Source organism: Trachemys scripta, chromosome 3 (assembly GCF_013100865.1).
Source record: "Trachemys scripta elegans isolate TJP31775 chromosome 3, CAS_Tse_1.0, whole genome shotgun sequence".
NCBI lineage: Eukaryota > Metazoa > Chordata > Testudines > Emydidae > Trachemys > Trachemys scripta.
In genome coordinates, this window is record NC_048300.1 from 124,645,887 (window position 1) to 124,671,836 (window position 25,950).

At 45.7% G+C, this 25,950-nt stretch overlaps 1 protein-coding gene across 10 annotated transcripts in view; it reads left to right on the plus strand.

Moving 5' to 3' along the window:
- The window catches only part of ATG5 (autophagy related 5), a 147,672-nt gene that overhangs the window by 30,730 nt on the left and 90,992 nt on the right, over positions 1-25,950 (plus strand). For all 10 annotated transcript variants that reach the window (XM_034765955.1, XM_034765948.1, XM_034765952.1 and 7 more), the window contains exon 5: positions 14,137-14,299. In XM_034765955.1, coding sequence (XP_034621846.1) covers positions 14,137-14,299 — 163 coding nt within the window. The remainder of the gene's footprint in view (positions 1-14,136; positions 14,300-25,950) is intronic.

The following is a 25,950-nucleotide window of genomic DNA, read 5'->3' on the forward strand; positions in this document are numbered from 1 at the left end:
CAGTTATCCCTTTTTCCAGATCATTTATGAATATGTTGAGCTGTACTGGTCTCAGTACAGACCCCTGGGGGACACCGCTATTTACCTCTCTTCAGTCTGAAAACTGACCATTTATTCCTATCCTTCGTTTCCTATCTTTTAATCAGATACTGATCCATGAGAGAACCTTCCCTCTTATCCCATGACAGCTTACTTTGCTTAAGAGCCTTTGGTGAGGGACCTTGTCAATGGCTTTCTGAAAATCTAAGTACACTTTATCCACTGGATCACCCTTGTCCACATGCTTGTTGACTCCCTCAACAGCCCTAGGCTGTAATTGAAGCAGTAGAGTAAAATAGCTTGCTATAAAGCAATGTGAGTGTGTATATGTGGATTGTATTATCTTGAGAGAACTCTACTACCAGATTAAAATAAATCTTTAGCTTCATTAGTAAGTTTAAAGGTTGTATGTATTAGAAATATGGGTTCAATAAAATTTCACAGAAGTAATAATTTGATAGGGAATGGTCTTGCAGTCTGTTATTCATTTCACTCTAGTTGTGTTATGTTAGTGGATGAACTGTTTTTTTTCCCCTTAGACCATGTTATCAGTGTGATTTTATAGTAAGTAATTTTTCAGTCTCTGTGGGGGACTGTTCACATGTTAACAGGTGTTATGTAAAATAGAATTGACAGATATATTTAGGTGGAACAGAGTATGAAACCAGACTGGGTGAAACTTGTTAGCAGATATGTTTCTGGAACGATTTCATAGAAATAGTAACTCGATGTTGCTGGTTGTAAGGAAGACACAGTACTGTTTTTTGGCTAAGTATTGTAAATTATGTACGGTAATTCCATTGGTGTAAATAAAACTTGGTGATGTCTGTTACAGTAAAGATACTGAATGTCAGGAGAACCCTACTGAACAGAAAACCTTACATTCTGAATTAAAATGTTTCTTGGAACTATTACTTACTGCTCCAGCAACTTTCAGAATTGTATCATCAGAGGCTGACTGACAATTTGGTTACAATTGCCCCAGTTATCTTTATAAAAACGAGCACAAAAACCACAACTTACTTACAAAAGGTTCTTAACAATGATTAAAAATAAATCTAAGTACATCCTGAATAGCCAGGTCAGTGAAGACATGCAAAATATTTTTTAAAAAATTTTTGTGACTTGATTTTCACCTGGGTGGACCCTAGCATATGGTGTTTCTCAATGTCATTTGAGACTAGAGATTGTAGCTGTCCCCAAGGCCTCTTTTTCTAGCTGCAGGAAAAACTTTGAAGACAGGGACCATTGCCTGATTTAACAGAGTTTAGGCATCTTCCTTCCCCTTCTTTCCCAGAGGTCCTTATAGATTCACTCCTAGGAAGTTACTTACAAAAGTTGCACCCTGATCACTACAAGGCTCCTTGCCCTCTTTGGTGGTCTCCTGGGACCTTTTTGCAAGACTGACAGTCAAATGTGATTTTGTCCTCTTAGACTTCCTCCCAGATTAAATTCTGGGTAAACTGGACTCTGGCATAAAATGTCACTCTGTGTTTCCTTCCACATGTCTATAGAAGGTCTAAATGGGTATCCCCAAACAGTGAAATTACTTGTCCCATCTTGTTCAGACCCTTAAATCTCACTGGTTGAGGGCCAAGTTGGAGATTCCTGTTTTTTTGTGAAGGTAGGTAAATCCAAAAAAGACAATGGCAGTGCAACATTTTGTTAAGATGCTGGAGATGGTATGTTTCTCCCCTAATGCCTCTGTCCTCTTTTCCAGGACAGAATTCTTCTGTCGACCTAGCTGTGTCTATACCGTGGATTGGATCAGTTTAACTACAGTGCTCAGGAATGTGAATGTTTCACCCCCCTGAGTGACATAGCTAGGTCAATCTAAATTTTAAGTGTAGACCAGAGTTTAGATGTGTTGGCGGGGAGGAGGGAGAGGAGAGGCGTTCAGGAGGATTTTTTCTCAAGTCCAGGCTTACAGCTCTGCATAAGCTTTTGCAGATATTCTAGACTTTCCTTTGGAGTAGGTTTCCAAAGAGAAAATTTTGTTGTTCTTCGAGTGCTTGTTCATGTCCATTCCAGTCAGGTGTGTGCACGCCAGCTGGAAGATTTTTTCCTTTAGCAGCGTCTGTAGGGTTGGCCTGGGCAACCCCTGTAGTCGCACCTTCATGCCACCTAATAGAGGGTCCTGCTGACCCGCCACCCCCTTAGTTCCTTCTTACTGCCGGTGACGGCTAGCTGGAACAACTGTCACTCTTGCATTGCAAGAGCTTTCGGCAGCGTCCACTTCAGTTTTCATAGTTTAAAATTGTTAGTTTGTTAGTTATAGTTAGTGGTTATCGTTTTTAGAATTTCTTGGGGGGTTCCCCCCCCCCCAACGTTTTTCCCGCTTCTGGGATATGCCCCATTCCCCAGGGTTCCAACTCTGTGAGGATTGTGGCAAGTTTATGCCGAAGAGTGACCCACACTCTTCCTAGCTATGGTGCTTCGGGGAGAGCCATCAGAAGAACAAGTGCAGGATCTGCAAGGGATTTCACCCTAGGATCCTTAAAGACCAGGATTAAAGGCTGAAAATCCTGCTAATGGAAGTGGCACTCTGACCGCAATCTGACCTGGGGTCTGCAGAACCCACGCCGAGCACTTGCTCGTCGGTCCGCGGTGCTCCGGCGCTGATCGTGCGCGAGCCAGTGCCGAGGAAGGACCCAAAGGACTCCTGGCACCACCATGGCTCCACCCATAAGCAACCTTCTTCTGTCTGGCACCGTTCTCAGTCCCTGGTGCCACAGAAGAAGAAAAGGCCGGATAGGGGTTGCTCTCCCCGTCCAAAGACCAAGGGACTTGTGGCATAGAAACACATTTCAAGCCAGACCACCTTGACTCTCCTGCCTTCCAGGGTATCGTTGACTCCTGCCCTGTCCGGGGTACAGTTGAGTCTGACCCCTCAATGGTCCCTGGATTGCCATGGTGGTTACCTCCAGCTCCCCTCGACACCGGAGGCATTCGAGATAGCCAACGACCTCATTCGCCTCATGGTGCTGTCCTCCCCGCAGAGGAGAGACAAGTCGCTGGTGACTGCGTGGCCCCAGTTGCAATCAAACAGCAAACGAGCGATGATGGCATGCCAATCCCCATGTCCGGTGCACCTCTGCCTGGCATGGCCACCCATGCGGAGGAGCGCACCAGTCCCCGACCTCTCGGCACTGCTCTCCTGCAGCCCAGAGTACTGCTCCTCCGTGGTGGTCCTACTCAGAGACCTTGGAGTCAGAGGCGGAATCCTATTGGTCCAATAGGACCAGGAGGTCCAGATCCTGCCACGACCACTAGCCCTGTTTGGAACCGTGGCCTCCGCAGTGGCAACTTCGACACAGTGGCCTTTTTGGACACCCTGGGTGTATCACCAGAGCCAGGGACAGATACAAGGCTCAAGGTCCAGGTCTGCATCAGTGTCCTCAGCGTCCTTTGTCCCCCTGCAGGCACTGCCAGCAGCAGCACTGCTGACACCGCTGTTGTCTCCTGCAACTCCAGCACCGACCCTCCCCCCAACAGCAGCACCACTGACCGCTGCATCCTCGGTGCTATCGGCATTGACGATGTCGGCATTGGCTTCAGACCTGGGGGCTCAGCAGTACCACATGCTGCAAGACCCACAGGGCACTGAAGGGAGTGAACAGGGTCCGCTGCCAAGCCTCTCCTCCTCATCCTCTCCCGATGAAGCCGTGGCTGGGACGTCGATGGCCCCAGCTTTGGAGGATAACCTGGTCCTCCAACAACTTTTACGTCACATTTCCCAGAACCTGGGCATACAGGTGGAGTATATGGTGGAGGAATCTGACAGAGTTGTCGATATCCTCGCACCCTCCGGACCCTCTCATATTGCCTTACCCTTAATAAAGACGATTGCACGATTGTAGAGACGACGAAAACCTTATGGCAGACCCCTACATCTCTGACCCTACAGCCAAGAGGAAAGAGAAGTGGTATTTTGTCCCCTCTAAGGGATATGAACATTTATACACCCACCCACCCCCCACTACCCGGTGGTTGATGCAGACAATCAGCGAGAGCGCCAGGACTACCAGGGCCCCTCCCCTAAGAATAGGGATGCCAAAAAACTAGAGCTTTTTGGCAGGAAGGTCTATTCCACTGGGGGACTACAGCTCTGCATTTTGAATCAACAGGCCATCATGAGCAGATACGCACACAACACCGGCACTGCGATGGCCAAGTTCGCGGAGCTGCTGCCGCAGGACTCTCGCGTAGAGTTGTTGGCATTAGTGAAGGAGGGAAAACTGATCTCCAGAGCATCCCTACAGGTGGCATTAGACGCCACAGATGCATCCTCATATACAGTGGCCACAGGGATTGCAATGAGAAGGAGTTGCTGGTTGCAGGTCTCTGGTCTCCCCCATGAGGTCCAACAAACAATCCAGGACCTCCCCTTTGAGAGTTTGGCCCTCTTTTCCGATAATCATAGAATCCAAGAATATCAGGGATGGAAGGGACCTCAGAAGGTCATCTAGTCCAACCCCCTGCTCAAAGCAGAACCAATCCCCAATTAAATCATCCCAGCCAGGGCTTCGTCAAGCCTGTCCTTAGAAACCTCTAAGGAAGGAGATTCCACCACCTCCCTACGTAATCCATTCCAGTGCTTCACCACCCTGCTAGTGAAAAAGTTTTTCCTAATATCCAACCTAAACTTCCCCCACTGCAACTTGAGACCATTACTCCTTGTTCTCTCATCTGGTACCACTGAGAACAGTCTAGATCCATCCTCTTTGGAATCCCCTTTCAGGTAGTTGAAAGCAGCTATCAAATCCCACCTCATTCTTCTCTTCTGCAGACTAAACAATCCCAGTTCCCTCAGCATCTCCTCATAAGTCATGTGCTCCAGCCCCCTAATCATTTTTGTTGCCTTGTGCAGGACTCTTTCCAATTTTTCCACATCCTCCTTGTAGTGTGGGGCCCAAAACTGGACACACTACTCCAGATGAGGCCTCACCAATGTCAAATAGAGGGGAATGATCACATCCCTCGATCTGCTGGCAGTGCCCCTACTTATACAGCCCAAAATGCCTTTAACCTTCTTGGCAACAAGGGCACACTGTTGACTCACATCCAGCTTCTCGTCCACTGTAACCCCTAGGTCCTTTTCTGCAGAACTGCTGCCTAGCCATTCGGTCCCTAGTCTGTAGCAGTGCATGGGATTCTTCCATCCTAAGTGCAGGATTCTGCACTTGTCCTTGTTGAACCTCATCAGATTTCTTTTGGCCCAATCCTCTAATTTGTCTAGGTCCCTCTGTATCCGATCCCTGCCCTCCAGCATATCTACCACTCCTCCCAGTTTCGTGTCATCTGCAAACTTGCTGAGGGGTGCAGTCCACGCCATCCTCCAGATCATTAATGAAGATATTGAACAAAACCGGCCCCAGGACAGACCCTTGGGGCACTTGGCTTGATACCGGCTGCCAACTAGACATGGAGCCATTGATCACTGCCCGTTGAGCCCGACGATCAAGCTAGCTTTCTATCCACCTTATAGTCCATTCATCCAGCCCATACTTCTTTAACTTGCCGGCAAGAATACTGTAGGAGACCATATCAAAAGCTTTGCTAAAGTCAAGGAATAACACATCCACTGCTTTCCCCTCATCCACAGAGCCAGTTATCTCGTCATAGAAGGCAATTAGGTTAGTCAGGTATGACTTGCCCTTGGTGAATCCATGCTGACTGTTCCTGATCACTTTCCTCTCCTGTAAGTGCTTCAGATTTGATTCCTTGAGGACCTGCTCCATGATTTTTCCAGGGACTGAGGTGAGGCTGACTGGCCTGTAGTTCCCTGGATCCTCCTTCTTCCCTTTTTTAAAGTTGGGCACTACATTAGCCTTTTTCCAGTCATCCGGGACCTCCTAGAGGATTCAAGGGCCACCCTCAGATCTTTGGAGCTCCATACCCCTGCCACTCAACGTAGACATTTCTGGCCACAGCCTCCCTCTAGGTTCTACCAAGCTCAGAACTGCCAGGGCACTCCTCATAGGAGGAATAGAAGTGGTAGAAAAAGGCAGCACCCCTCCTCAGGCCAGGGCTCGGGCCAGCCCAAGGCACCGCCTGGCCCCAGACCAGCCTTTTGAGGGTGTGATGGAGGACGGTACACCAGTGCTGGAACTGGATCCAACCCTACTTACTTTCTCGTCCCAACTATCCCCTTTCTACTGTGTATGGTCCCGTATCACCTCGGACCACTGGGTGCTCCATACGGTAGAGAGGGGATATTCCATCCAATTCTGTGCCTTCCCACCCTTCCACACACACCCCAGCCCTCCCCGTCCCTCTTCAGGGACCCCTCTCACGAGCAACTCCTTATACAGGAGGTTCACGCGCTTCTCTCTGTCAGGGCAGTGGAAGAGGTTCCTCATGAGCAAAGGGGCAAGGGCATCTACCCCCAGTATTTCCTAATACTGAAAGCCAAAGTTGGCCTCAGGCCCATCCTGGACCTGCGAGAACTCAATAAGTTCGTCAGAAAACTCAAGTTCCGCATGGGCTCTTTGGCCTCCTTTATCCCCTCATTGGATCCAGGAGACTGGTGTGTCGCCCTCGACTTGAAGGACACGTACTTTCACATAGCAATAATTCCACCCCACAGAAAATACCTCAGGTTTGTGGTGAACAACAGCCACTATCAGTTTATTGACCTCCCATTTGGCCTGTTGGCGGCACCTCAGGTGTTCACCAAGTGCATGGCAGTCATGACAGCGTTCGTGCACAAACAGCAGATATAGGTGTTCCTGTACCTTGATGACTGGCTGATCAAGGGCTGCTCCAGATCTCAAGTGGAGACACAGGTCGGCCTCATAAGAAGGATGTTCGATGAACTGGGTCTCCTTCTAAATGAGGCGAAATCGATGCTGTCCCCTGTACAGAGGATAGAGTTTATAGGGGCAGTGCTAGACTCGACTTGAGCCAGGGCATACCTCCCAGAGGCCAGATTTTGGTCATACAGGCAGTTCCCCACCACTACAGCAAAGAATTGCCTGAAGTTTCTAGGACACATGGCAGCTTGTACCTACATAGTACAGTATGCCAGACTCAGGCTTTGCCCACTTCAGTCATGGCTAGCATCAGTATATCGACCAGTTCGGGATGCTTTGGACAGTATCATAACCCTGCCTTGTCCGATACTAGACTCCCTCCTGTGGTGGCTCAACCCACAGGTAGTATGTGCAGGGGTCCCCTTCACCAGCCCCCAGCCAACCCTCTCATTAGTGACAGATGTTTCAGCTTTGGAATGGGGGGCACATTTGGGAGACCTCAGGATACAAGACCTCTGGACCTTGCTCTGCATATCAGTGTCAGAGAACTGAGAGTGGTGCGCCTGGCGTGCTAGACTTACACATCTCCCTGATATATGGACTCTGAATCAGTCCTCACGGACAACACCACGGCAATGTTCTGTATCAACAAATAAGGGGGTGCAGGCTCCTCTCCCCTGTGCCATGAAGCCCTCAAGCTGTGGGACTTCCATGTAAAGCACTCGATACACCTGCAGGCATTATACCTCCCTGGGATACGGAACGAGCTGGCAGACCATCTCAGCAGGTCTTTTCACGGCCACAAGTGGTCCCTCTGGCCGGACATAGTGAGCTCAATCTTCCAACACTGGGCTTTCCGCAAATAGACCTGTTCACCACGCAACAGAACAGGAAGTGTCAACTATTCTGCTCCTTCCTGAGTCACAGCCCAGGCTCCATTGTGGATGTGTTCCTACTTCCATGGGGAGGCCGCCTCCTATACGCGTTCCCACCGGTTCCTCTCGTTCACAAGGTGCTCCTCAAGATCGCTGGTGATATTGATAGCTCCTGCCTGGCCATGCCGGCACTGGTACACATCGCTTCTGGAAATGTCTGTGGCAACTCCAGTCACCCTACCATTCGTCCCAGATCTAATAATGCAGGATCATGGCCGCCTCTGACATCTGAACCTCAAGTCGCTCCACCTCACAGCATGGAAGCTCCATGGCTGAACGCTGTGGAGCTTTCCTGCTCTGATCAAGTCAGACAAGTTCTCTTTGCCCTTCCACAAGGGCGCCGTACCTTGCCAAGTGGAAGAGATTCTCAGTCTGGGTGGAGCAGCATCTTCAGTCTCCGACACTCGCCTCGGTGCCATTTATACCTGACTACCTCCTCCATCTTAAGCAACAGGGACTGTCCATGTCATCAATGAGGGTTCACTTGGCTGCCATCTCCGCCTTCCATCCGGGCGCAGAAGGCTGCTCAGTCTTCGCAAATCCAGTGATCAGCCTTTTCCTTAACGGTCTCGACAGACTATACCCGCAAGTATGACAGCCTATCCCAGCTTGGGACCTCAATCTGCTCCTTTCCAGATTTATGGGACCACCATTTGAGCCATTGGTGACGTGCTCCCTGCTTTATCTCTCATGCAAGGTGGCATTTCTGGTGGCGATAACCTCAGCTAGGAGAGTGTCAGAGCTCAGGGCCCTTACATCAGAGCCCCAGTACACAGTATTCCATAAGGACAAGGTTCAGCTCAAACCTCACCCGGCTTTTCTCCCAAAGGTTGTCTCCCAGTTTCACATCAACCAGGACATCTTCCTACATGTTTTCTACCTTAAGCCACATTCAAGTGGCAGGGAGCAGAGGCTTCACTCATTGGATGTCCGCAGAGCGCTAGCCTTCTATATCAGAGAACGAAGCTGTTCCGAAAGTCCATCCAGTTATTCGTGGTGGTGGCAGACAGAATGATAGGTCTCCCTGTCTCATCACAACGTATCTCGTCGTGGATCCATGTAATGCATTTGGGAGTGGTACGACTTGGTGAAGGTGTCCGCTCCATCTATCACCACGCACTCCACCAGGGCTCAGGCCTCCTCAGCAGCATTCCTGGTGCGGGTTCCCACCCAGGAAATCTGCAGGGCAGCAACATGGTCCTCTATACACACTTCCACCACACACTATGCGATCACTCAGCAGGCCAGAGACGAAGCGGCCTTCGGACAAGCAGTGCTCCAATCAGCGGATAACTCTGATCCCACCTCCTGAACTTAGGCTTGTGAGTCACCTAATTGGAATGGACATGAACAAGCACTCGAAGAAGAAAAAACGGTTACTCACCTTCTCGTAACTGTTGTTCTTCGAGATGTGTTGTTCATGTCCATTCCAATACCCACCCTCCTACCCCTCTGTCGGAGCAGCCGACGAGAAGGAACTAAGGGGGTGGTGGGTCGGCAGGGTTCTACATTAGGCACCATGAAGCCGCGACTCCAGGGGACGCCCAGGCTGACCCTACAGATGCTGTTAAGGGAAAAATCTTCCAGCTGGCGTGCATACAGAGCATGCACACCTGATTGAAATGGACATGAACAACACATCTCGAAGAACAACAGTTACGTTTTTTTCCTGCCCTTTCCTCTTGATGTCTCAAATCCTGTCTATCCTCATATAGAGAAATGATCCTTATTTCTCCGGGTGTAGATTTTTAATCAGCTATTAACCCCAAAGGCCTATATACCAACATCATTCCTTTCAGAAGTCAGACACCAAACCCATGCTGTTCCAGAAACAATGGAAGTCTAGCAGCAACCGTCTTCTTTTCCCTCATCCCTCCATGTGGTGGGATGGACAGGACCACCTCTTTCCAGTCTAGTGTTCCTATTATTCTATGGTTCCACTTGCGTCTTTGTGGGAGACTGCCTTTACTTAAACTGTTGGTTCTCAAAATACAAACAGATGTCTGTGATTTTTCCTTGCTCGTCCTTTTTCCTTGCCTTCAGAGCTGGGCAGGTGAGCAGCTGCTGCTGACTGAGAGCCCAGCTCTGAAGGTAGCGCTGGCACTCTGCAGGAGCGCAGAAGTAGGGGTGGCAAGATATGGTATTGCCACACTTACTTCTCCACTGCTGCTGGCGGTGGCTCTGCCTTCAGAGCTGGGCGGCACAGAAATAAAGATGGCATGGCATGGTATGGTATTGCGATAGTAACCGTACCCTCCCCCCCCCTCCCAACACACCCTCCTGGCAGTGGAACTATTTGGGAACTTGAAATATAATATCCTTCCCTCCCCCCATGACAGGGCACATGGGGCCTCTCCCCCATTGCTGTAGGATGTGGGGGTGTGGAAGCACTTCTGTTCCTGGGGACATGCTTGGCCCTGTCAGGAGGAGGCAGCAGCTCCGGGTCGCCCCTTTTGCAGGAACTCAGGTGAAGGGCTTGGCCGGGCTTTGTAATGCTTTCCCGAGTCATTGGTGTCTCCAGCGCTGTGGCATGACAGGGCTAAGCACTGCCCTCCATTTGCCCAGCAGTAGATATCCAGGGACATGGTGGTTTCTGCTGCTGAGAGATGGCTGGGATGGGACCTGTGGCCCAGGCCCCTTTTTTGTCAGACTGGGGAGAGGGGAGGTTGGTGTCTGAAAATCCTAGCCTGAGGGAGGTCTGATGCACCTCCCTTGTCCTCCCAGTAGACTCCTGGCTGGACACCTAAGGTTGGGAATGACAGGGGCTAGTCAAATGTATGATATCAAGGAGGATCCATCCTGGAGCAGTCGTCCTCCCCACCCCTTTGCACATCTCTCACCACACATTACAAACTCCTCTCCTCTTTATGCTAGCTGAGAAAATAAATGTCTCCTGTTTTCTGCAAAAATACTGTTTTTTTAGAAGTGGGGGGCACACATGGGAGATAACTCTCCAAAGTGGAGTGTGCAGCTAAGTTCCCTCTAAGCTGCATAGCCATGCAGCGGGCTATCAAGCGCTGTGCAGGCAGGGAGAGTCACTTCTCCCCCAGCCCCAAGCTGCTGCAGTGAGAGAGGCCTCGGGGAAGTCCTCTCTCCCCAGGGCAGCTTGCACCCCAAACCTCTCATCCCCGGCCCCACTCCAGAGCCCACACCCCCAGCCAGAGCCCTCACTCCCCTGCATCCCAACCCTCTGCCCCAGCCCTGAGACCCTCCCACACCCTGAACCCCTCATCCCTGGCTCCACCTCAGTTCCCTTACTCCCCCACCGCACCCTAACCCTCTGCCCCAGCCCTGAGCTCCCTCCCACACTCTGAACTCCTTGGCTCCACCCCCGCCACACATCATCTCCATATTGGTGCACATAACAAAATTCATTTCACACATGGATGTAAAAAATTAGAGGGAACATTGGTTGCAGCAAAAATAGTTTGGGAGCTTCTGACTTAGACCAATGAGCCATGACCTTTTCCAGTGTCTGGGTCTTTGTCATGAGGAAGAGCTATTTCATAGAACTTCAGTCTTTTCCTTCTATTCAACAAACTCCTAAAAAGAAGGGAAAATATTATTGACCCTCAAAATAAGAACATAAAAATGGCTATACTGGGTCAGACCAATGGACCATATATCCCAGTATCCTGTCTTCCAGCAGTGGTCAATGCTAGATGCTTCAAAAGGAAGGAATAGAACAGGATAATCTTCAGCTTTCCATCCCCTGTTGTCCAGTCCCAGCATTTGGCAGTGAGAGGCTCAGGGTCTCCCAGAGCATGGAGTTGCATCCCTGACCATCTTGGCTAATAGCCATTGATGGACCTATCGTCCATGAATTTAGCGAATTCTTATCTCATTCAGATAAAGGTCATCACCCCAGTTCATTCAAATCAACATCTCCAAAGGTGTATTTTGATACTTTGTGTCTATTGAGGGTGAAGGTTACTACTTCTCCCCATCCTGAAGGGGGATGACACATGATTTTCAGGGCTCTGGAGTGGTTTCTTGCATGTTCCACAAAGCCTTTGAAACAGCCTTCCCTTTAGGTGGTTCCCTTCTTTATCAGGGCCCTTTTCTGTGCCCCATTTTTGAAATGCTGAGTCTCTGTGTGGCTCCTGAGAAGAGATTCCTTAAGAACTTGAATTTCTTCAGTAAGGTCTTCAACAGCTTGTTGCATCCTAGAACAAATAATGAGCATAGCATACTATAGGGTCTGGTCTGACTTCAAAGTGGTGGGTCCAAGTCAAGTCTCCAGTGCCTCCCTGTCGCCTTAACTTGGTTTTAAGATCCGTTTTGCTCTAACTCATATGAATCCCTATTAGTCCCTCTTATTCTGACGTGGAAGCTAGTCGCCTTAGTGATTATCTCTTTGACCCTAAGAATTAGAAAGCTTGTGGCATTCTTTTGTAATCTTCCATTCATGATTTTTTATAAGAAAAAGGTAGTCCTTTTGTACCTGCCAGTCTGTCCTTCTAATGTTGTTTAATTCTTTCACCTTAATCAGGACATTTATCTCCCAAATTTCTATCCTTCTCCCTCATCACAGAAAGAAATTCTGTGGATTTTCATTAACAATAGGGGAGATCATCAGAGTTTACTTTTATTGTGCTCAGGAGTTCCAGAAGTATCAAGCTTTGGGTTCTTCTTGAGGGCCCTCATAAGGGGAAGGATTTGTCCTGTCTCTGGATCGGCTTATGTATCCAGTGTGCTTACTGTTATGTTGATTCCAACATAGAGGAGATCAACCAAACTTTGATTCTATTAGAAATACAAATACCTGATTGGCCTGGTTATCACCATCACACTTTAATTCAGTTCAAAAAAATTTTAATCAGTGGACTAGATGCCCATTAACAGGGGCACTATACTTCTTGGGAAAGGAAAAAGTTTAACTATTTTGAAATTTATCACCATCCAGAGGTTTATATGTCTAGTACATTAAGTGAATTGATTCTAGAGTTGTTAATCTTTGGATTTGCTAAATAAGTGCAACACATTTATTATTTGCAAAAACAAGGTTTCACTATAATTTAACAAAAAGGAAAGATATAATTCCTGAAAATTGCTGTCTTTTTAAAAGTAATAAACCTTACATTTTTAGTGCTTGATAGAGTACAGTGCACCAACTTCAGCCATAGAAAACCATTAAAGAACCAGTTAACTAATAAATAAATCTTAGCCCTAACAGGTTAAAAATAAGGCTGGTAAGGATTTGCACTGATTTCAGGGGAAAGTACTTGCAGGTGGTGTTGCCTTATCTATAGGGGCCTACCAAATTAATGGTCCATTTTGTTCAATTTCACGGTTATATGGATTTAAAAATCGTAAATTTCATTATTTCAGCTATTTAAATCTGAAATTTCACAGTGTTGTAATTGTAGGGGTCCTGACCCAAAAAGGAGTTGGGGGTGTCACAAGGTTATTGTAGGAGGGGGTTGCGGTACTGCTACCCTTACTTCTGTGCTGCTGCTGGCATTGGCACTGCCTTCAGACTTGGGCAGCTGGAGAGGGGCAGCTGCTGGCTGGGATCCCAGCTCTAAAGGCAGAGCCGCTGCCAGCAGCAGTGCAGAAGTAAGGATGGCATGATATGGTATTGCCTCCCTTACTTCTGCGCTGTTGCCTGCAGAGCTGGGCTCTCAGTAAGCAGCCGCCACTCTCCGGCTGCCCAGCTCTGAAGGCAGCGCAGAAGTAAGGGTGGCAATACCAGAATGCCCCTAAAATAACCTTGCGACCCCCTCCCCGCAGCTCCCTTTTTGGTCAGGACACCCAATTTGAGAAATGCTGGTCTCCCTCATGAAATCTGTATAATATAGGGTAAAGGCACACAAAAGACCAGATTTCACAGAGGGAGACCAGATTTCACGGTCCGTGACACATTTTTCATGACCGTGAATTTGGTAGGGCCCTACTTATCTATTTTGTCATAGTATATGTAGTATCTGATACTGTGTGTTGAAAATTTTGTACAACATACCCACATGGAGGAAATAAAAATGAATGACTGAAAGAAACTGGTAAACCGGCCCATTAGGAAAGATGCTGTTGGGAGGAGATAACTTACAGTATTGTCTACTGTTGCAGAGAAATGGCCAACATATGATACCAACACTTAAAAGGTGTCAAATACTATGCAAGCATTGAAAACCTTCCAATTTGATTACTGGGGATGTTTTTCCTTCCACAAATGAAGCCATGAAATCTGAATGATGCTTCAGTTACAAATCATTCTTTCAAAACTTAAATCTCTTAATTCACAAATAGGTATTGTGACTAAACCTGAAGTCTATAAACTGGTTGAGGGTTAATGATCTATTTGCTTTGTCTCTGTGCTTGCTGAAAAATAAATATTTTTGTTTATTACTAAGAGATGCACAATATACTTATTTCTTTTGGTCTGTCTTCTGAAAATTGTTTTGTAGAATTTCCCAGAAAAGGATCTACTGCACTGTCCTTCTAAAGATGTGATTGAAGCTCATTTCATGGCTTGTGTAAAGGAAGCAGATGCTTTAAAGCACAAAAGTCAAGTCATCAATGAAATGCAGAAAAAGGATCATAAACAGCTCTGGATGGGGTTACAGAATGGTAAATACAACATGTCAAATTAAAGAAATTTCAGTTTATTAGGATGTTAGAAAAGTTTTTCTTCAAAATCTGAATTATTGTAGCAGAGTCATGTAAAATGCCATTTTCCACACTGTAGTCTAATCAAAGGGCTAAGCAATTTAGTGGAGAATCAACTGTTTTTCACTTCTGGTACCAGGATGCAAGTCTAGCTTGAGATCTTCTGAGAAATAAACTGGGTTGTGACTCAGTTCACATCACAGAACACATCATATTTAATGTAGTTTGATGCAACTGCTAGTCTGAACTTGGGAGACGCCCAGGTCTTAATTAGTATTCAGTATGAATTATCTCTAACCCTAAAAAAATGTGGTTCCTCTGGTTTATGGTTTGAGATCATTGGTGGGGCAACAAAGGTAAACTTTCATTACAATTTCTGGCATATGAATAATCTTGTCCGTTCTGCCACCCCAAATTTAAATTGGGAAATATTGTTGATCAGCACCTTTATAACTGCATTTCTTACAGGATGTAGATATTTCACTAACTGCTGGCTAGATTAATAGAACAGATTACAGTACTTGTGTGGTAAATGCTTCAAAATATATTTTCATAACTTTTTGTCTGTCTGATTTCTAGAAGATGCCATTGGTTAATCTTATACAAGATATAAACCCTTACTCCTGGGGGAATTCTGCACCAAAAAATTAAAAGCTGTGCATACAATATTTTAAAATTCTGCATATTTTATTTTTTAAATAACACTATATAATCATGCCAGTTTCAATTATTTGGGTAACTTATTTCAAAATACCTGTCAGCAACTGTCTGTAACAATACAGACACACACAGAAAAATTCCCTGAGGAATAGAGAGTTAAAGGAACCCCTCTTTCTGTGCCCCGTCCCCCTCAGAGCTCAGCAGGGGGTGTCAGACACCTGTATCCCCCTTCCCACCAGAGCCCAGCTGCAGGATCTACCCCAGCCCAGACATCCACACCCCTTACTCCCCCAGAGCCCAGCCACGCCTCCTCCCTCCTCCAGCCAAGATACTGGCATCCCCTCCCCCCCCCCGCCCCCCCCTCCCCCCCCCCCCCCCCGAGCCCAGCTGCAGAGCCCCCCCCGCCCTGCCTAGACACTTGCACCACCTCCTTCCCCAGCACCCAGGCATGCCCCCCCAGCTCAGACACCCACACCCCTACCCCAGGGATCCAGAGGGAGAAACAGCCTGATGCTGGGCCCTGTGCTTGTATGGAGTTTCCTGCACACAGCCTCCTTCCTTCAGGGTGTGCTGAGAACTGTAGCTGCCTGGAAATACACGCCACCCTCCCTGCAGTGTCTTCTACTTGCGAATTGGGCTCCTCTGAGTCCAGCAGCCCCTAGTGGTGGCCAGCAGCTCTGCAGCCCATTTCTGTAGGAGAAAAAGGAAATTCTGCGTGTACTACATTCACTTTTGCGCAAATTCTGCATGTGCAGTGGTGCAGAATTCCCCCAACAGTAAAACCCTTCAAATATGTAAATTTAATTAGTTTAAGGTATAAAACATCATACATTACATCTGAATATGTAAAGCATGCCAAAATGCATATTAACTTGAGAAACACAAGGAAAACTCTTGAATGTAAACCAAGTACAGTAAAAGCTTTTATCTGGCACTTCAACCGGCAAACTCTATAAATCGGCATTTCTGATCTGCACTGCTGACAGACCGGTTTATAATGCGGTTGGTGCGGGGCTGGGGCGTGGGAGGAGCTGTGGGGCGCATTCTGGGAGGGAGTTTGGGTCCGGGAGAGGGCAGGGGGTTGGGGCACGTGAAGGGCTCAGGGTGCTAGATGGCGGGGGAGGGAGGCAGGCGCGGCTCACTTCTGGTGGCTTCCTGCAAGCAGCTCTCTGTCCCTGCTGTTGCTGGCAGAGGCATGGCCAGGCGGCTCTGCAGGCATGCTGCCTCCGTCCCACCTCCCTGAGCGCTGAGTCTGCGGCTCCCAGCCCCTTGGCTGGGAACCATGGCCAATGGGAGCTGCAGACAGAGGTGCCTGCAGACGGAGGCAGCATGCCTGCTTGCAGAGCCGCTTGGCCGTGCCTCCACCACTAGAAGCAGCAGGATGGAGAGCCGCTTGCGGGGAGCTGCCGGAGGTGAGTGCCCCCCCCAATCCGGCACCCCGAGCCCCTACCCATGCCCCAAGCCCCCTCCTGGACCCAAACTCCCTCCCAGAGTCTGTGCCCCGCAGCCCCTCCCATGCCCCAGCCCCGCACACATCCCCCACCACCACACTTCAAACCCCTCCCTCTGAGTTAACTGGCATTTTTAATTTACCGGCACCCCCCATTTCCCCAGCATGCTGGTTAAAAAAGCTTTTACTGTAAAACTGCATATTAAGCTTGAGAACCAATAAACTCAGGAAATTACTTAAGATTTAATGTATAAAATGTCAGCCTGAATTTGTGGGGTTTTTTTTTTCCTGGTTAATGTCTCAGTCTAAATGATTGAGTTATTCTGGCCATTTGAAGTAGCTTCTGGCTTGCAAGATAACTAACCTCTGAGTTTGTTAGCCCAAAATACTGTTAGTACTGATGATGTCTTCCTTGGCGACCAAATGATGTTTTGGGTCCTATAAGGGACAGTGGGAAGATCAATGAGTCATGATAGTTTGACATGTGGTGGTGGAGTTCTGAGGGATGCAGTTAATAAAATTCCATAGATTTGCATCCTGTAATTAGTGGGAAATAGCTTTAAAGTTTGGGTCAGTTTAAAAAAAGAAAAAATGTATTCTGATTAGTTGTGAACATACATTTTAGTGTAAATCCAGCTAATTGGGTGAGTGATATATTTTTCATATTAACAGTAAATACAGAATTTTAGCTAGCTGAAAACTGTATTACTCCTAAAAGTAAAGTATTTTAAGAGGGAAGATTGTCTTGTAAATCAGTAAGAATGTATATTTTCAGAAGTTGTATGTTGAGAAAATAGTTTGCTATACCCATATCCATTAAACAAAAGAACAGCATCATCTGTATCATAAACAACTGTATTCAGGAGAAATGGAGTAGAACACTCTGCCTATATAACTGTTTCTTGTTTTGAGACCGCTAATGTTTTCTGGACTCTCAACATTCTTTGGAAATGGAAACTTGTCATTTGTATGGTTCTCTCAGCACTCAAATGCTCATAGTAATGCCTTGTGTTGGTAGTTATTTGCTCTTATTTCATGACTAGCTTTATTAAAAAGTACAGTGAACTATTTACACAATTACCAAGTGAATATTAAGGTACATCAGGCATATTAGAGAAAGGAAATAATATGAGTGAAGGTCCCTCATTTGACATATGATGATTGTATTCAGATCCTACAGAATCCTGTAAGGATACCTCAAGGCATAATTTGGTGATCAGTTGTTCTCTGTATGCACTGAAGTTAGGACAAGATGTAGTATGCTTAGTTTGCAGCTAGGGAGATTCAGATTAGATATTAGGAAAAATTTGTAACTATAAAGGTAGTTAAATATTGGAATAGGTTACCAAGGAAAATTGTGGAATCCCCATCATTGGAGGGTTTAAAGAACAGGTTAGACAAACACCTATCAAGGGCAGTCTAGATAATACTAAGTCCTGCCTCAGCCCTAGGGAATGGACTAAAATGAACTCTTCAGGCCCCTTTCAGTTCTACACTTCTATAATTTTTTGATTACTATAAAGAATGAATTGAGGAGCGAATGAGCCTATTATAACTTCTCTTGGCACATTCTACTATTACATTGGTCTAGAGGAATCAAATGATCATATTATACAAGTGAAAGTTTGTTTTAGTACCCTCTTAATTGAATTTATTCTCTAGCAATAGGTCCAGTTACGTGCTGGGACTGTTTATGACGGCGCTAGTTATAGATTCTACTATTGTTATAGTGGTTTAAAAAAATCAGTTGCAAAATGTCATCTTAGCTAAAATAAAGCTTGCTAGCTACTTGTTAGAATATGTATTAAGAAACCTCTAGCTCAGTTATAAGTGTAACATAAGTTAGGTTTCATTGTAACTGCATGTATCTCTAATGGATAAACCAAAAGTTGGTGTTTATCGGTTATAGTGAACCAGAATTGTACTACGTATGTTTGGGAATGATGGTCTTAAGACAGGAGTTTGTCTAGTAAGGTTGGTTTTGTACAGGTTTAATTGTATTTCGTGAGAAACAGCACCTGGGAAACCTGACATCTAAATGAGAAGTTTAACAAGCTTTTGAATACTTTCAAATGCTAATTTTAATGTCTGAGCTCTCCGTAAAAGAGAAATAAGAAAAGCTTGTGAAACTAAGAAAACTCTTTTTAAGACATGCTGTACCTTTCAGTATGTTTTTATAGGCTTTCGTTTTAGATGTAATGATTTTAAACCTCTCTCTGAAACAAAGTTTATGACCACAAAAAAGAAAAGAAAGTAGCATTTGTGATAACTGCTTCATACCTTATGATACACATCTGCAGATTGTTTTTCTATGAAACTTCAAGTAATTTTCTTCATATCTTTAACAAAAACAATGATAGTTACATTTTTAAAGTATTGCTATCATAAGCAACTCTGTATCAAACTTAGTGGGTGGCTTAAGACATTAAACGTGATTTTTTTGTAAATAGCAAGTTTGCATAATTTTCTGATGTCAGAAGGGACGATCAATATTACAAATATTATAAATTAGTTTGGGTCGGTCTTTCTAACTGAACTGCAGTTGCCTTGTCTGGTTGCATGGGTAACTTTCCAGCAACACTCTCAGCAGCCCTAGTGTCCCTTACGGGATGAGCAGTAATAGTGGATTTATGGCAAATCTTGTGTTAGGGTTGCCTGACCTGGTGTCATATCATTCTTTAGTCCCTTTGGTTGGCCTACCGATCAGTCACCAAATCAGGGAAGAGGTCAGGTCTCTGCCCATGCACCTGTGGTGATCTCATTTATTCTTTCAACATCATTAAAGGCCTATTTCTAAGTTGGTGTTTCTCACCTAGAGGATTGGCTCCCTTGGGATATGTGTGGGCGTCATACTAGTCCGGATGCAGGGGGGGGGAAGGTAAACAGGACAGAGGAGAGAAACTTTGTGGGGGCAAAGAGGAAAAGCTGAATAAGAGATCCATGAGAGTGTTTTGATGACAAAGCTGTATCTATATTTCTAATTACAGGGACATTTCTTATTACTGTCCTTGCCTCTGAGTCACTTTATTGTTCCATCATTATGATGGATCAAGGAGGCCTGACAGGTTGTTGGGTTTTTTTGGTGTGGGAAGGGATTGACTTAATAGTTTTTTCGGCTTGCTTTTTACGTTAAAAATTCAGGTCTTGTCTCTATTGAAATAATGTCACAGAGTCAAGAAAGTGAAAGCTGAACAACTTGAGGGGAAATTATTTTTAATTGAACTGTTCAAAACTTTATCAAAAACTATTAGTAACAGAAGTTGTAAGTGTTAAAGGGAGTCTTGGTTAAAGATTCAGCACACCTGCTTTTCATTTGATGTGAGAGCTCATAAGTAAGGCTATGTTTTAGTCACGGGTATTTTTAGTAAAAGTCATGGTCATGGGCTGTAAACAAAAATTCATGACCCGCGACCTGTCCGTGATTTTTACTATATTCCCCTAACTAAAACTTGGACCTGGGAGCTGTGGGTAGTCTGGGGGCACTACGGGTGATCTGGCGGGGCGGCATGCGGTCCGGGACCCCCACTGGTGCTGGGGGTGGGGAGGGTTGACAGGGCTGGCAGGCTCCCTACCTGGGTCCCCGGGAGCAGCCCGTGTGTCCCTAGGGGGTGGGAAAGCCAGGGAGGCTCTGCACACTGCCCCAGCCACAAGTGCTGGCTCCACAGCTCCCATTGGCTGGGAACTGCAGCCAATGGGAGCTGCGAGGGCAGTAGAGCCCCCTGGCTCCTCCGCCTAGGAGCTGTAGGGACATGCTGGCTGCTTCCAGGGAGTCCCCCCGAGGTAAGTGCCGCCTCCCACCCCAACTTCCTGCCCCAGCCCTGGGCTCCCTCCCACAACCAAACTACTGCTGCTGCTGGCGGGGAGGGGCATGGTGGCCCGAGACTGCCCCAGGAGCAGCTGGCACGGCTGGCCCAGAAGCTGCCCGGGCTGCTTGGGCAGTCTGGAGCCAGCTGTGCCAGCTGCTGCAGAAGTCATGGAGATCACAGAAAGTCACAGAAGCCATGACCTCCATGACAGACACGTAGCCTTACTCATAAGATACATGCTCTGAAATGTTCATGTTCCTCAAGCAAAACCAGTGAAGGCCAGACTTTGTTTCTGATACTTGAAGTAGAAAATAAGCAGCAGAAGCTTTTTTCAAAAAACATGTAAGGCTTTCTTTTTGTATATTGTAGAAGATAAAAGGCACATTTTTTGCCTAAAAATATTGCCCATAAATCATCTTTAATACCCCTTTCTATTGCAATGCTTACAAGAAGTTGGACAGCTAAGAGATGTATTACTTTTATTTAAAAAACTACTGTATACTACTCTTTTACGTCCTTACATTCTCAACCCTATCCTACTGTTTTGTTTACCCTTCTGGGTCGTGTGTAAAATATTTTGAGATACATTCTTAAGGCATTGTAAAATAATGAATAGCTAGGATCTTGCATTGAGGTAGCACTTCAGGATTGAATTGTGCTGAATAGACATGACACACAGAGCTCAACAAAAGATTAATATACATTATCCTACTGGTAGAGACACTTATTAGCCGTGCTCCTACAATATATTTAGTTGTAAATTATGTTATAAAGTCACAGTTGACCAGCACATTTTGACAATGAGGAACAGATCACCCTAATCTCAAATGGGGTTTTGTAACCTAAACAAAAAGTTGTCTGTTTTAAATTAGTAAAGCAGATAATAATTATTTGGAAAATTGTCAGGGGTTCTGTATGAGGACAAGTGAATGGTAGGGTAATAGGTTCTTTAATCATTAAACCATCTTTTTCTTCTCACCATCCAGCCCCCAGAGCTCTGTCAAAATTTCAATAGTATTTTTCTCTGTTGGTAGGAATTTGGGTAAACTTGGGACAAGGCGAGGCTATTTCCTTGCTTTTAGGGAATGGAGACATACATCTGTCATAGCAAGTTGCATTTGAGAAGGAAACTGTTTTTTAGTTTATTATTTTCCCTTTCTAACTTGCTATTTTTGTGTCCAATATAAAACAAAAAACATGAAACAAATGCATATTTTCAGAATTTTGGCTACACCACCACTGCTGAACGTGGTGTTTCTTTCTCACATCTCTCTTGTCTGTAAATAATGCCTATTGCAGTCTCAGGAGTTTTATTAGAATTTCTCCTCACTTTGACCCTGTTTCTTCTGAAGTCCTTATTCATTCCTTAAGGGCTTCTTTTCTTGGTTCCTGCATTCTCCCTTCCTTATCTTCCTAAATCTTTATGCTTCAGAGTATTCAGAACGCTATGCTCAGACTATTCTCTCCCATCAGGAAGCGGAACCAGATTGGTGATGGAAAATAGAAGCATTCTGTCATCTCTAAATCAAATTCAGAATAGCCCTCTGGTGCTTATAACACCATATACCTATGCCATCTTTCCTTCAGCCTTGGCGTCTTCTGTTCCCTCCCTGCACCTAAAATCAGTTGGTCTGTCCCAGACATGGCAATAAGACTCAAGGGGAGGAAGAGACACTACAGATAGTCCTAGCTGAAGATTTTGTCAGAGCTCATAGTGGGCCCAAGGTGAGATGTGGTGCTCTTTCCCTTTTCTACCTTCAAGAACCCGCCTGTCCAAGTGTTCACTCTAGCACATACCTCACCATTACAGTCTATTGTTTAAAATGTTCCTGAATGTTGATTAGTCTGTGGCTAATTACCATTGATGCATAGCTGGTTCCACATTATGGAACGCGTTTGACCACTTACAGCATGTGTTGTGTCCTTCTAGAGTTTGACTCTGAGATTTTTATGGAAATGGTGCCTTCTCATAGATCCATTTTGTTAAAGATAGGATTTTCTGATTCAGTTGAAAAGGAAAGCCATAAACTTAAATTCAATAAATTTTTAAGTAAATTTTTCTGATCATCTTCATTGGGAACTAGCAAACAGGGGTCTGCAAACAAGGGAGTTTGAGAAGGGGAGAAGGAGATACTCCTGCTGAACGAACAAGGTGCAAGTACTAACCTTGTGGTGAGTGAGTGAGTTTGGCTGTTTGTAGTTTTTCTTTCTCTTTCAGATTATTTCAGTTACAGGGTCAGACTGTTTGAGCCTTTGTTCCCTGGTTCAACTTTGATCAGCTTTGATCCGCCTCAGTCAGCCTTGTGATCACCCTCCCCCTTGTGTGATTAACAAGGGGGTAGGGCTGACGTAGAGAGAAGGCCTTAAAAACTAGAGGGTAAGCAACCAAGGGGAGTTTGTGGGAGGGAATATAATCGCTATGGTTAGGAAGGGCTGCATTGTCAGTGCCAGCGCTGCTCCTGTCTCCTCCATCTGCACCTCTATCCAGTCAGACAACCTAACCATGGATGCCTCTACCCATATCCTGGGTTGTGTTTATTTACTAGCAGAGACTGTGGCCTGCATTTCTCACTCTCAGAAAGCCAGGCTGGGGGGACCATCCAGTGTGAAAGGTGCCTGCTGGTGGAATCTCTCAGGAAGCAGGTGGGAGAGCTACAGGAGGAGGTGGCTAGGCTGAGGAGCATCCATGGCCATGAGGAATTCCTTGAGAATATTCATATGGAGACATGCAAGGCTGAAGAAGCTATCCAGCTACAGAGGACTGCTGTCACACCATCTGGGAGAGGATATAGCTCTGTCTCAGGGAGGACACTGGCTGATGGTTACTTCTGGCAGCAGGCAGTGCTCCACACCTGCTCTAAACCCATCCACCATGGTGATGAAAAACTGTTAGGCTGCCCTGGCAATGAGCAATGAGGAATCACCCCCAAAGGTGGAAGCGGAGAAGCCATGTAACCCCAAGGCTGGGAAGATTGAAGTCACCACTCCCAGGAGGAAACATAGGGTAGTAGTGGTTGGTGACCCTCTTCTGAGGGGGATGGAGGCACCCATCTGTCGTCCTGACATGGCATCCCAGGAGGTATGCTGCCTGCCAGGGGCCTGTATCAGAGACGTTACAGTGGGATTGTCAAGGATCATCAAGCCCTCTGACCCCATGTTACTCATCCATGTGGACACTAGTGATACTGCGAGGTATGACCCTCAGCAGATCAGAAGTGACTACAGGGCTCTGGGAGTAAGGGTGAAGGAGTTGGGAGCGCAGGTGGTGGTCTCTTTCATCCTTCCGGTCAAGAGTATCGGCCCAAGCAGAGACAGATGCATCCTCGAGGTGAATGAGTGGCTGTGAGGATGGTGTTGCCAAGAGGGCTTCAGCTTCCTTGACCATGGTATGCTGTTCCAGGAAGAAGGACTGCTAAGCAGAGACGGGCTCCACCTATCAAGGAAGGGGAAGAGCATATTTGGAAACAGACTGGCTAACCTAGTGAGGGGAGCTTTAAACTAGGTTTGAAGGGAGCAGGTGACCAAAGCCCACAGGTAAGTCAAAAATATGGAGACCCGGGAGAAGGTTTAGAATTTGGGGGGAGCAGGGGCAGTTATAGCAGGGATAAGGAAGAGACAAGACAGAACTAGGGGAGGGAGGGAATCAAATCGGTATCTTAGATGTCTATATAGTAATGCGAGAAGTATGGGGAATAAGCAGGAAGAACTCAAAATGCTAGTAAATAAAGACAACTTTGACATAGTTGGGATCACAGAGACTTGGTGGGATAATAAGCATGATTAGAATATTGGAATAGAAGGGTACAGCTTGCTCAGGAAGGATAGCTGAGGAAAAAAGGGAGGAGGTGTTGCCTTATGTATTAAAAACGTATACACTTGGACTGAGGCTGAGATGGAAATAGGAGACAGATTTGTTGAAAGTCTCTAGGTAAGGATAAAAGGGGTAAAAACAGGGTGATGTCATGTTAGGGGTCTACTACAGACCACCTAACCAGGAAGAAGAGGTGGATGAGGTTTTTTTAAACACTAACAAAATCATCCGAAGCACAAGACTTAGTGATGGGGGACTTGAACTACTCAGACATCTGTTGGGAAAATAATACAGCAGGTTACAGATTTTCCAACAAGTTCTTGGAATGTATTGAAGACAATTTTTTATTTCAGTAGGTGGAGAGAGTTACTAAGGGAGAGGCTGTTCTAGGTTTGATTTTGATTTAGGCCTGATGAAATGCATCCTAGAATACTCAAGGAGCTGACTGAGGAATTATTTGAGCCATTAGCAATTATCTTTAAAAAGTCATGGAAGAGAGGAGAGATTCCAGAAGACTGGAAAAGGGCAAATATAGTGCCAATTTATAAAAAGGGAAATAAGGACAACCTGGGGAATTACAGGCCAGTCAACTTAACTTCTGTACCCAGAAAATTAATGGAGCAAATAATAAAGCAATCAATTTCCAAACATCTAGAAGATAAGGTGATAAGTAACAGTCAGCATGGATTTGTCAAGAACAAATCGTGTCAGACCAACCTGATAGCTTTCTTTGACAGGGTGACATGCCTTGTGGATAGGGGGGAAGCAGTACATGTGGTACCATATATCTTGACTTTAGCAAAGCTTTTGATACTGTCTCGCATGACCTGCTCATAAACGAAGTAGGGAAATGCAACCTAGATGGAGCTACTATAAGGTGGATGCATAACTGTTTGGAAAATCGTCCCAGAGAGTAGTTATCAGTGGTTCAGTGTCATGATGGAAGGGCATAATTAGTGGGGTCCCACAGGGATCAGTTCTGTGTCCGGTTCTGTTCAATATCTTCATCAATGATTTAGATAATGACATAAAGAGTACACTTATAAAGTTTGCGGCCAGTACCAAACTGGGAGGGGTTGCAAGTGCTTTGGAGGATAGAATTATAATTCAAAATGATCTGGACAAACTGGAGAAATGGTCTGAAGTAAATAGGATAAAATTCAATAAGAACAAATGCAAAGTACTCCACTTAGGAGGGAACAATCAGTTGCACACATACAAAATGGAAAATGACTGCTTAGGAAGGAGTACTGCGGAAAGAGATCTGGGGGTCATAGTGGACCACAAGCTAAATATGAGTCAACAGTGTAACACTGTTGCAAAAAAAAAAAAAAAAAAGTGAACATAGTTCTGGGATGTATTAGTAGGAATGTTGTAAGCAAGACACGAGAAATAATTCTTCCGCTCTACTCCATGCTGATTAGGCCTCAACTGGAGTATTGTGTCCAGTTCTGGGTGCCATATTTCAGAAAAGATGTGGACAAATGGGAGAAGGTCCAGAGAAGAGCAACAAAAATGATTTAAGGTCTAGAAAACGTGACCTATGAGGGAAGATTGAAAAAATTGGGTCTGTTTAGTCTGGAAAAGAGATTGAGAGAGGACATAACAGTTTTCAAGGACATAAAAGGTTGTTACAAGGAGGAGGGATAAAAATTATTGTTCTTAACTGCTGAGGATAGGACAAGAAGCAATGGTCTTAAATTGCAGTAAGGCAGGTTTAGGTTGGACATTAGGAAAAACTACCTGGCAGGGTGGTTAAGTACTGGAATAAATTGCCTAGGGAAGTTGTGAAATCTCCATCATTGGAAATTTTTATGAGCAGGTTAGACAAACACCTGTCAGGGATGGTCTATACTCAGTCCTGTCATAAGTGCAGGGGTCTAGA